Here is a 13,314-nt window from a genome sequence, read left to right as displayed (position 1 = left end):
ATAATTAATAAACATAAATTGCCACAATAACAAAAAAGTTATCTAACAAAGTCAAGGGGGAAAAGAGTAGGCCAATAAATAAAGTACATACCTTTTCACCTCATTACTAGGCTCTACATCTACAAGCCGGTATTTATTGCTTAGAATGCAGACCAAACAATAACTCCTTTGGCCTACTTTCAAAACAGTTTCAATATCTTATACGAAGGGCTTTTTAAGGTAGTAGTACTGATTTGGCGTATACATTTTTTGCTTAAATTGTTACAAGTTTTAATAGCTATACAGGGATGAAAATTATGTTATTTTTTAAAATCATACTGAAATTAAAATGGATTTTTTTAAATTTTAATTTGTTATGTGGTACCTACATACTTTGTGTAGCCTTTGAGAAAGATCTTATAAGAGAAAAAGTTTTTTTTTCGATTAAGATACTTCATCTTTAAATATTTGTCAAGATTATAAACTAACCGGTCACGATATTTCTATATTTTGATAGGTCGTTCATTGGTGGTTGGTTAGGCTTGAATCCTAGTATCTAGTACATAGGTTGAGAGCCTTAATAGAGTTAACATAAAAATTTTTGATCAAATATTTCCCTGCAACTCCAACCGTACCAACAATAGCTAGTCTAGACTAAAATGGTAATGCATTATTCTTGCATTTAATATAACATGATAGAGGGGGTTTTAGATACGGGTTTTTAATATAACATTTTCGCTACATCACACTGTACTCAGTATTTAAAAATAAATGATTTAATTTTGGAAAATATATTTTTCATTCAGTTATGCAAAATAATAAAGCGTCATTGCCTTCACAAAGAAAATCTTAAACTGTATTTTTTTGGTAAAAATGTGTTACTCATAGGTAAGTAGTTAAAACCCTTCATCATAATTTAGTATAAAATAAGTCGAAATAGAAAAAAATATGAATTACTAAACAAATAGAACGATTTCATCGGTGAATGTATAGTGATGAAATATGAAGTGTCATGCTTGATTCAAGGAAACGATTTCAAAGATATGTTCCAATATCGCTATCACATTTCCATATCTCTTCCAGGTAATCCAAATGCAATGCATAGAAAGTTGCAAACTAGTTTGCAGTAATAGGCTTAAATATATCTTCTCTCTAAACGCTGCTAATACGATTTATTTAAACGTGTTAAAATATTAATGACAAACTAGTAATTACTTGAAATACCAACCTTTGGAAGAGTAATCATATTGCGACGAATTATATAATCTACTTGGGTTACATAATGTAATAGCTTGGTGGAATAGTGCTACTTCTAAGTTGAACACTTTTTAAATAGTAAATTAAATTTAGAGTCAAGCGACAAATAGCTCATAAAATCATAGCTCACCCGTACCTTATAGACACAAATCTCCGAAATTTTTTTAAATATAAGTACTTTTTTAAGTTCGAGTTTCATTTTAGTTTTCATCTTGATTAGACAGAACATTTTTGGCAGCCCAGTCTTCTATGACTGGAAGTAATGCATCAACATCCGAATAGCCAAATTTAAGTTTGTGCAACTGATTTGGATCGCCACATCATCAGCATACATATAGGATAATACACAAACATTGCTTAGGGCTGCGGACAAATAGATGGCATGAATAATGAACATGTTTGTTCCAAAAACTGAGCCCTGTGGAATTCCTGTCTTTACATGTAAATATTTTTGCAAATTACCATTGAACTGCCTCTGAATCTGATAAATATAAAAAAAACATTGGTTTAATAACTCATAGATTATTTGGACCTCTAAGGGAACTGGTATGAAATAAATATTGCACGATGTTACGTCATCATAAACTTTAATGACAGATTAATTAATATTCACCAGAAAATGTGTGCGTTGTTTATCGTTATAAGATTACACTTTTACTGAATTTTAGTATAGTTGGTCATTACGAAATATACTTTAAAATATTAATTTAGAACTGTATGTAGCGTTTTGTTCTTCTCCTACAAATTTTACCATCCGTTTTCTATCAACACACTTTATAAAAAAAAGTTTAATATATTTCGGCATGAGCCTTCCTCAGGGGGAAAAAATTAAATTGTTTTGTTTTGTTCTAAGACGGTTTATGCTAAAATATATTGAACTTGTTTTGTTAAAAGTGTGTTAATAGTTTATTTTTTTATAATGAAACAGCCGTTTGGTAATACTACGAAGAAACTATACGATTTTTAGCATTGGTGACAACGTCTCACAGTACGATTTAAAATATTCAATGATCATTCATATTACAGTATATTACAGTATATTGATTGATGTTGGAAAAAATTAAACGTTGTTTACCCCAAGTAGGTATTAATTGCCATGAAAGCAGCAAGAAAGCACGGTACAATAACTACCGTATATCGTGCCAACGCCAACTAATACATATTTTATAAAAGGTTTTCACAGACAATTCACATAGCCCATCAATACGACATGTCATCTATGTGAAGAACAGTTTCAACGAGCCCTGTCAACCCTTTCAACAAAACATATCTCTGATTACCTTCATGTTATACAGCAATAGCCTTCCTTCGGGGCAAAACCAATCCTTACTTCACCTTTCTTTAGGAAGCTACTTTAGCCTGTCAGGGGGTATTTTATTGAGATATCAGCCTTTAGTTCGTAATTTTATTTCCTTCAATCCAATACATCTCAGTATTGTCAATTGAAGTATAAAATACATAGATTAAACGTAACCTGTCAACTAGGTTTGATAAAAAACTACGTTATAGAAGTTTACTCAGGGGTATAGCGTCCTAGGACGTGAAAATTGACGTACAAAATTAAGGATTCGTTTTAATTATATGTGTAGGCCCTACTTGTTACAATTGAGCTCTGCATTAGTCATCAAATGGGACGTAAACTTTTTCCAAATTTCTTTCACACAAGAGCAATTTTTTTTTTTGAAAATATGGCAAAGATTACTTAATTTTAAGAAGACTCAATTTTCCATGTTAAAAATCTGTTTCCAGAATTGCAAGTTTCGTTTGTATTGAGATATAAGGCCTACATGTATGGTGGTTCATAAGGATGACACCATTTTACGATTCTTCTACTTTGTCGAAGTAATATTAGAAGGGTAGAAATTGATTGATCCAAATACAATTTTAAATGTTCTCAGGAAACATTGAATTGTTGAGGTACAAAACTACATCCACTAAACAGAAGAAAACCGTTCGAAACATATATTTATATAATTAATAGTAAAATGTATAATAAAACGACAATATTGGAATTTTTGTAGTTTAATTTTTATTCCGCTAAAGTATTAAAGTCGATGTCAATTCAGTCCGTGATCCAAAGCTACAAAAAATATAAACTTTCCTTCGATAGAAAGTCTATTGGCATAAATAAAATATCCGAAGCAATTGGCGCATAACTGATGATTCCACGGAGACAATACAATTCCCTTACTGTATTGTGGCAGAGGACGAGATCTTGGCAATATGTCAAGTAAACAATCAATACTACGCTGTACTCTGCTGCAATACAGAAATACAAGCTTGGCTTGCGTCATCCGACTGTACGTGAAAATGCAAGCCTAAACGTGCTTAAGTAGTTTATAATTTGCCATGAATTCCAGAATATTTTATATTACTTACTAAATCTAGGCATGTTTTGATTACAAAATTAATTTAAAGTTACAGTGACACCATTCGCAAAATGTGTTTATAATTATTTTGGAAGTAAAAGTCAAATGCAAATTTTTTTAAATCTTTGTTCATATAGCTAATTAGGAAAAACAAGTGTGGGTTTTAGAAACAATTGAAATCCATACCTTTTCAGGTAAAATTAATTTTCACTGGAAAGTGGGGTATGCTCGTATTCAATGAGTTTCTGTAACAAATTTAAAAATGGATTTTTTTATTTTTACGTTTTTGAATTTAGTAATCATTTCACAGAATTAAATCACTGCAAATGCTTGTGAAGATTTGCAAATATTTTAAACGAAGCTGAATGAAGTCTTCAGGAATTGTGTTTTATATTATCTATTTTAACACTTTTTGGGATATTGTAACCAGCAACTAAAATATATATTAGTATAAATGATTGAATATCTTTGCAGATTACACTAAAACGAATCTCCTAATGAAATGTTTAGCTTATAACCGAATACCGTTTAATCAAAACACTCAGGATTGCTCTGTTAAGTTGGAGACAAGAAAAGGGGGTCATAAGGTCAGGAAGAAGAGAAATAAAGTTAAAGGGACATAGAGTCAATGATATTGGAATCAATAGGATATTGCTACTATAACATATAAGGATAAAATTACGTCTGAAAATCCCATCTCATCAAGTTTTATGATGGAATTTGCAATTGCTAGGTACAATCTCGACGGTCATCACCTTTAGAATTTTAGAATGATTCACACTAAAGAAAAACATATGTTTTTTTAAAGAGTTTTCCACTTACTAACGATGGAGTTTTTATAATGGAAACACAGTCAAGGATAGAATAACCACTGCAACATCACTATAATGGGTATACCAACCCGAACTAAGATCAGTGCTAAAACAGCATTAGAACAATGATTTTGTTAAAACAATGTCAGCAATAAACAAGCTAGTTGCAACAAATCGTTCTTTAAACATATTAAAAATAGTTTCGTGATGAAATAATGATGCTGAATAAACGGCTTCAGCAAACTGGCACATACTTTTTATGAGTAAGTGGTGGGAATAGCTATGTTATTTTACGGTAAATTAAAACAATTTCAATCTTTTGAACCGTAATACTTACAGAATTTGGGGTTAGATAATTCAGTATACAATTAAAAGACTTATACGTAACATACAAAAGTTTTATCATTATCATTAGCGCAATTTTTTTTTTAAATCTGAATTTCCGTTACTTTTGTAGTTTCAAAGGAGAATCACCATTAAAAATCTAAATTTCCAAATCACTTGGTTTAGTCATACTAAATTAAAATCAAAACCAGACCAGAGTTGTAGTCGGTAGCCTGAACAACACAAACCTAAGTACGGATTAAAATCAATGTTATTAAATTTGAAAATACATCTGACAAGATAATTTACAAGCGAAAATCCAATCTTGTAAATGGCAATTCGCTTACTTTGTAGATTTTGAGGGGGTATTTAAATTTTCTTACATACAGTGTACAGTATCATTCTCGTAGATAGTAAGTTCACAAGATTACGTATGCAGCCAGCCTTGTTATGTAAATCTTTTCAAAATTATTCCTAACTTTGTCAAAGCCCTTCACCCTCCCTGTAAGCTCACGTTTCTTTTCCTGTAGAAGTTACTTGTAAATACAAATTATTTATGTTTATTTAGAATACGGCAAATGCATTTATTTGAAAGTAGAACCATCGTATACTTTTATCCAAGAGAACAAAGAAACACCCATTCATGAATGGTTACAAAAATTTATAAACATTCACAAACACATTTATAAATGATGAAGATTCAAAACAAGCGAATCTTTATCAAACACACAAACACCCTCAAATATCTCTAGGAATTTGTGTTTGTTAATAATGGTTTAAGGTTTTTCAAAAGACTTGGCCCAGACTTGGTTACACTAATAGAATTTATGGAAGAAACAAAAACATCCTCCTTTTTTTGTTTTGGTGTATAAATAAAACCCTCAAACAAATATCGAATCAGTAGTTTTGCAAACATGTTTCAAGTTTAGCTAAGTGAAACACAACTTTCACACTAAAAAGTTACTTCTTTTAACCAACTTGTATGGCTTTCACAGAAGGAAGGTAGTTCCAGGACGTCTCCACTTTCAATACCCAATATCCGTCCTCACCTAAGCTCTAGAAGCTGATTGAATCTCCTAGCGGTTATCCCTACACCTCTGATTGAATTTGCTTTACGTTCGGGGTTTTTATGACTGTGTGAAAATTAAACTGAAGAAACCTATCTCAAATCCCACTAGCGATCTAGCATTGCTTAGGCAGAAAGGCAACGTTATTTGAGGCCTTATTGCAGGGGTTTTTATCGAGGTTGGTTAAAACAAGTTTCCACGACGTTTAAAGATCTAGGAACTAATTCCAAAAAAATAGGAGCATTACGAAACCCAAAGGCAACGATTTACAGCAATTTTTCCTTGATTTAAGTCAACTTACCACCACAGACAAATTTATGACGAAACACTGAAATATTGGTTCGTCTGTCCTAATATATAACTTTTACTATCAGCGTATTTACTTTTTTATGATTTATAATTTTGTATTCAATAAAAAATGGAATCCAGCATTACATCACTATGCTGCCTTGTTGAAAACTTGATTTATTTCCAACCTATATATTTAATAAATTATGTTGGTTTTCTTTGAAAATTGGGGGTTGTGATTGAGATGTAACTAACGCTTATGGTCTAGCGCACAGGTAAATGACAAATACAACGGTAGCTTTATTTAGGATTTCGCTCATAGTCTTTGATTTTACGTTTATAGGAAGCTTTAAAAGTCTAGTGTTACAGACCACCTTTCTTAATAACTAGGCTATTTTAAGCGTGAATTGTAATTTAATAACCTTATCCTGAAACCCTAATGTTAAACCTTTGATAACCTTAAATATATGAAAGGTAAAATATATTGCATTATTCTTTATGCCTCATGACAAGTTTTGAACACTTTTAAACCACACATCACTGGTTTAAACGTGGTAGGGCCACGTTTCACATCATCACGTCTGGTAGGGCCAAACATTATATTGAATTTTAATAGCTGTGGGTTAGTCTAATTTAACAAAAAAAATCCCCCTTAACAAAATCGAGAGCAATTATTTTAATTTGCTAACCATAGGATGACTTGCGTACATTTCATTAGTATAACACTTTTAGAAATCGTATCACCTAATCTTGCTTTAGAATTAAAAATTACACAATAAAGATAGAAAGGGTTTACATTACTTTTGATCAAAATATAAAACGAGGAACGTCAAAACTATGAGTCCTAGATGTAGATCTGCAGATGTAAATCATAAACAGGGAATGTGACGAAGAAAATCCCCCAGATGTTGATATAAAGGGACTTGAGTGGTTGAAGGGAAATTCTGGACAAGTTTCCCGGTATTATCATCACAAAGAGGTGGGGTCAGCAAAGGCTGATCGGGAGTGAATAATGCAACATGTAGGACTGATATCTTACTGGGGCACTCTGATAGAGATACTAGATCAACATGAACCCTTCTGACGACTATACGACGGTATACGTCAAGAGAGCTTCGTCTTGGAAACGCCCTACGTTTTGTCACAAAATTACCTTGTAGCTGCTTGAAAGGACCAGGATACCATGAGTATTTTCAAGTATTGTGATTTTTTCTTGTCGGGTATGAGCTATTGTCGTAGGTGATACTGTAAGAACTAGACGTTACATTTTAGTTTTGATGTCCTCAGAGGCCAAAAACACCATTCTTAAAAATATATATATACATGTATATGTGTGTACGTGAACACGATAACTCCTATAATTTTCGTCCGATTGTGATGAAAATTGGAATGAGTATAGCCTACAGGCTTGGATAAACTTGAATCAGTTCGCGAGCCAGTAAGATCGGGTAAAAGGAAGAGGGTGTTATGTTATGGAGGTTTTAACAACAGCCTTGTATATTGAAACGTTGTTTATACGATATTACGGAGAAAATAGAACGAAAACTGTAAATTTTAATTCTTAAGTTATTGTTTTGGAGAAAAAGTAAAAATGTTGTAGTTTGCTTATTAATGGATATATTTTGATTGTAGTGTGGGAAAAATGAATGTTTTGACTATTAGACAAATATGATTGATTCAATTTGCGAAATCGTAAGTAATCTATTTGACTTATTTGCTTATTTTCATTTATAGGCTAAATAAAGCTCCCTCTTCACTTTTTAGTATGCTAAATTACTTTAAGTATTCAGCCGAAAATTTTTCTTTCTCTTGTTTTGATTTTTATTATCTAGTTCTTCATTAGGATTCTATAAATTAAACATGAGCCCTAAAAATACAATAATATTATAATGCTAGAATCTTACTAATATTATAAATCTAAAAGTTTGTGAGTTTGTGTGTATGTTTGTGTGTGTGTTGCTCAATCACGCATAAACTACTGGACGGATTGGGCTGAAATTTGGCATGATGATAGCTCACATTCCCGATTAACATTAAAGCATATTCTTATCTCAACAACCCTTTCGGGCTCCGCCCCAGTGGCTCTGTAGTTCCCCATGTTAATCTTATGATTTTTCATATTTAAAAGGAATTAATGAATCTTAACAGCTGTTTCAATTTTAAACAAGTTGGTTCTGTTCTATGATGTTCAATAGCATAAAAGTTACAAGGATTACCAACAGGGTGCAGCACTATTATTTTTTTATATTTATGACAACAGCTAATTTCCAACCAAAAGGTGAGTGAGCGTAGCGAACGAGCTAACCTGAAGGCAAGTGAGCGTAGCGAACGAACTTCAACCAGGACGTGAATGAGCCATGCGAATACTTATGAAGTTAAATGGGGCGAAGCCCGGGGGTACAGCTAGTTTTAAATAAAAATAACCTGCAATTGAGCAGATGAAGCAGTTGTATTATCACATTACGTACTCTTATTATCAAATTATAAAACAAACTTACCCAAGAAGCTAAATTAAGCAAACTTAAACAACTGTACTCGCACAATGCTTGTTTGCTTATAGGGCATTTGCTTGCTTATACACCCCGTGTATTCGCCATATGATCTAATTGGTCGGCTAAAAGGAGATTCTACAAATAAAGTCTAATCTATTTTACATGATCTACTTCTGTTTCCAGAAAGTTCTATATTCTCACAAACAGCCATAAGCAATATAAATTGAAATTATTATTTTTCATACAATTTGAGCAGAGTTAGGCCCTAATACACAGAATATTTATAACAGATCAAAATTGAATATTGTTTTAAGTATTGAAATGAGGTCTTAATGTCCATTACACAGAAAATAAAATAATTGATTTGAAAAAATTGTATAACCAAGAAAAGTAAATATGGTAGCTATTCATTAATCGACGCTAAATCCTAATAAAATATTCACAATTTCTTAGGTAAAAAGTATTTATATGCTTTTCCATCAAAGTCCTTCTCAAAAACTGCTTTTTACAACTGCATTTAATGTAACCACTACAGTATCATGAAAATATCACCCCCATTAACCTAAGAACAAATCAATCCGACTCTCGTAGTCTTCATGTTATCATAGTATGGTCAGTTGATATTAAAAGGAAAATGATGTAGTCCAATTTGGATTTTGTGATGACGAGAAACATAAACTATGCCACTGCAAACCAGGAAGAGAGACAGCTAGTTAATGATAAGTAATAGGCTATAGCTGTTGAAAATTGAAAATAACATCGTAGTACAGTAGTTATCTTGTATTGGTTAAATTAAATGTTGCATTAACACTTTAACGTTTGAAAATGATACACAGTATGGTTATTAGGTTAATGAATAATGAGCTTTCAACGAAGGCTCTAAGGCTTTACTAAGATTGTTGAAATAAATAAATGTGTGTTTAACATACATCAATGTTATTTTAGAAAGTTTGTAATTGTATATTCAAGCAAACTTTAATATATAATATAATATATGTACCACTAAAAAAGAATCTCCTCAAATGTATTACTAGTAAGTTTTGATGAACTGTTATTTCTATAAAATCTTAACAAATTTAAATAATTAAAATATTTTGTTACCCTTCAACAATAAATAATGTAACCCCTAAATATGTAAGTTAATCAGTATTATAACAATGACCATATAGTGTACATGTTTATTGCACATAATTTTGAAAATTTGAATTTGATTTGAAAATTTTGACATAATTTAATTACAATCGTTACTGTACTATACATAATACTAATATCTTGGTACTATACAATACAATAATGTAATAGGTAATACTATATACAATAACATGATACTACAGTTTACTTGCAGAAAAATCCCAGGGTCTACCATACTTTGAGAACAAAGAAATACGTATGACTACTCTAATTGTAGCAAATTGAATTGAAATTGCAGTCAAATTATCAGCTGACACTTACTTTTCCAGCTAGTATGATGACGGCCAGTGCTACTGGTAGGAGAGGAAGCATAATACCACTATAACTCGACGCTGGCTCCCGCGTCCACACATCTTACCGCTGCCTCTGCTCGCACACGACTGACTGATGATAAACTGGGCTGCAGCAGTGGTACCAACCGAATAACGACAAACTTCCCTCGAACACACATAGCTGCCAACACAACAAACGTAAATATCCCCATAAAAATAGACAGAAAACAGCCTAGTTAAGTTAGTTAAGGTTAAAGTGTTCACATGTATCGTTACATGAAATACATCTTAAACAGTAAGGAAGTAGAAATAGTATATTTTATCACTAGGGCGTAAAGTGACCATTTTCGACCCGAGCTTAATTTTTACTGAAAAAATGAGCGAGGATTGAAAATAAATTTGTTGTCATACTGCAGCAAAAACACAGGAATTCTTTATACGTGCGTTGCAGGTCTAAAGCTGCATTTTTACTGCCTAGGGAGTTAAACGTCTTTTTAGTCCCTAGGGAGTAAAAATAAGCCGTTTTACACAGTTTTTAATTTTGATTGTAGCAATCACGTGGATCGAAATGATTTATAGATTGATTTATGAGGTAAAGTTTTAGCTATTGTTGAATTCTTGTCAGTAGTTCTATATATCTATGTTATAATCACAAACTATAGAGTAAACATTACATATTCTATAGTCTGTGGTAACATGTACAGTAACACAATCGTAATAGATTCACTTACTAATCACTTACCAAACAACTACTTATTAACATCAACAGAATTGAAAACAAGCTGGAAGCCGTTTTGGAAGGTTATCTTTGCATGAAAAGTATTTCTATTTTCTAGCTTAGTTTGCTAATTATTGATGCAATATGACGAAAAATACACGGGCAAAAATTGCCTTTTCAACCCTCGCGCATTTTCTGACCTCGGTCGTAAAAAATGAGCACGAGTCGGAAAGAGTCACTTTACGCTCTAGTGATGAAATATACTATTTTCCCGAGTGATGAACTAAATTTTTGCTTTAATGCCATATTAGTTAACAAATTAAGTTAGAAAATGATAATAATAATATGATAACTATAATAATACGACTATAAACTATAATAATATGATAATAATAATGATAACTTGTTTTTAATTTTCCAACGCAAGTAAGCATCTGTTTAGAAAGTGATTCGACTATTTCGTCTATTTACACGATTATGTGTTTCTATTACGATTGTGTTCCTGCACATTACACCTTCATAATCTCAAAATATTGAAAATAATGCAACAATAAGCCACAACCGATTAAATCAACCAATAAATAATTTCAATACATAAGATTGCTTATAATCGAGGTTCACAAAAGCTGACTTTTACTCCCCAGTGACTAAAAAGGCTTTTACTCCCCAGGGACTAAAAAGGCTTTTACTCCCCGAGGACTAAAAAGGCTTTTGCTCCCCAGGGACTAAAAAGGCTTTTACCCCCAATTGACCTAAAAGGCTTTTGCTCCCCGGGGACTAAAAAGGCTTTTACTCCTCAGGGACTAAAAAGGCTTTTACTCCTCAGGGACTAAAAAGGCTTTTACTCCTCAGGGACTAAAAAGGCTTTTACTCCCCGAGGACTAAAAAGGCTTTTGCTCCCCAGGGACTAAAAAGGCTTTCACCCCCAATTGACCTAAAAGGCTTTTGCTCCCCGGGGACTAAAAAGGCTTTTACTCCCCGGGGACTAAAAAGGCTTTTACTCCCCGGGGAGAAAAAAAGTTACTTTAGACTCGCAACGCATGTATTACAAACTGCCGCTTTCCTATAGTATATGACGATAATAATATTAAACCAATACATATAATTTGTTAAGGGTAACATTTACAACGTCTAAGGTATTATACAGTAACTTATAAGGTTAGATAGGTTAGATATATTTTTTAAATCGAAAGATTGTTCACATTACGGATTTATATTTGCATAGCCGACAGAAAACACGACAAATTGCAATCAGACAAATCTTCTATTGGATTTAGCTTTCAACGAATGTTAACTTTGTATTCGGTACAATCGGTAGTGTATTGACATGGACACATTCAGCGTTGGTTTAAATGACATTCCTGGAAAAAAGAAAAACAAAACACATTTGGCTTCGCATGACTTTTATAAACCCTGTAGTGAAACAGTAATATTTTAGAGTATTTAGGTATTGTTTTAACATTTTACTTTCTCCCTCTACACATAGTAGCCTATACGGAGAAAGTATTATTTTCGTCAACATTTTCGAGTTTGAGTTTTGAGTGGATATGTTCGTTTTGCGTCCCTCTGAACCCAAAAAAGTGGTTTTGGAAGTGACGACTGTGTGTTTTTCAAATTTGGCTTTTTGGTGATTTTCCAATAAAATAACTGAAGAGTAGATTTTTCCCGGAAATGGTTCTATTGATTTTCATAAAATTTAGTGTTATAGTCCTTTAAATTTTGAACAAAATGGTACAAATCCCATTTCCGTTAAAATTACGGCTCAAAAAATATTGTAGGTTAACCTATGTTATTTCTCCATTAAAATAACACAAATCAGATTTTAGGAAAAACCTCGGGTTTTACTTAAATTAATGTGTTATGGTCTTTATAATTCTAAACAAAATAGTGCAACCCCACATTGCTGTAACAATTCCGGTTCAAAAGTTATAGCAAGGTAAAGGTTATTCTTCTCTAAAAAATATCATAGCTACCCCCGCCACTTACCCATGGAAAGGTTGTTCACAAGCTTATGGGAGAAAGTGTACGTCAGATTGCTGATACCGTTTGTTATAGTATTAGTATAGTAGTTTTATTATTAGTTATAGTAACAGTAGTATATGCTACATAGTAAACAAGAAACGAAATAGTATATTTTATTACTAGGGCGTAAAGTGGCTCTTTTCGACCTGAGCTCCAAAAATGAGAGAGGGTTGAAAGGACACCTTTCCCGTGATAAACTATATTTTTCGTTATATTGCGTCATCAATTAACAAACTATGCCAGAAAACAAAAATTCTTTTAATGTAAAGATAACCTCTAAAAACTACATCAAAATTGTTTCGTTTCCGCTAATGTAAATAAGCAGATGTTTCGTAAGTGATTCAATCATTTAGTCTATTACGATTGGTTACAGTACATTATACCATAGACATGTCGAACTATTGAAAATAATGTAACCATACGCCGAAACTAACTTAACAAATCAATCGATAAATTATTTCCATCAATGCGATTGCTTACAATTGAAATTTACAACTGTTTACACAGCTGACTTTTATTCCCT

The 13,314-nt window shown here is 32.3% G+C and overlaps 1 protein-coding gene across 1 annotated transcript in view; it reads right to left on the bottom strand.

The window, feature by feature from the left end:
- Window positions 1-10,152, bottom strand: part of LOC129002124 (uncharacterized) — a 117,692-nt gene extending 107,540 nt beyond the window's left edge. The window contains exon 1 of the mRNA XM_054429711.1: window positions 10,041-10,152. Coding sequence (XP_054285686.1) covers window positions 10,041-10,091 — 51 coding nt within the window. The 5' untranslated portion in view covers window positions 10,092-10,152. The remainder of the gene's footprint in view (window positions 1-10,040) is intronic.
- Window positions 10,153-13,314: the final 3,162 nt, after the last annotated feature.

The sequence above is a fragment of the Macrosteles quadrilineatus genome, unplaced genomic scaffold, assembly GCF_028750875.1.
Source record: "Macrosteles quadrilineatus isolate MER2022 unplaced genomic scaffold, UCM_ALF_1.0 Scaffold_9__3_contigs__length_116548681, whole genome shotgun sequence".
In the NCBI taxonomy this organism is placed as follows: Eukaryota; Metazoa; Arthropoda; class Insecta; order Hemiptera; family Cicadellidae; genus Macrosteles; species Macrosteles quadrilineatus.
The sequence above is the reverse complement of the archived record's forward strand: the minus strand, read 5'-3'. Positions and strand labels throughout refer to the sequence as shown.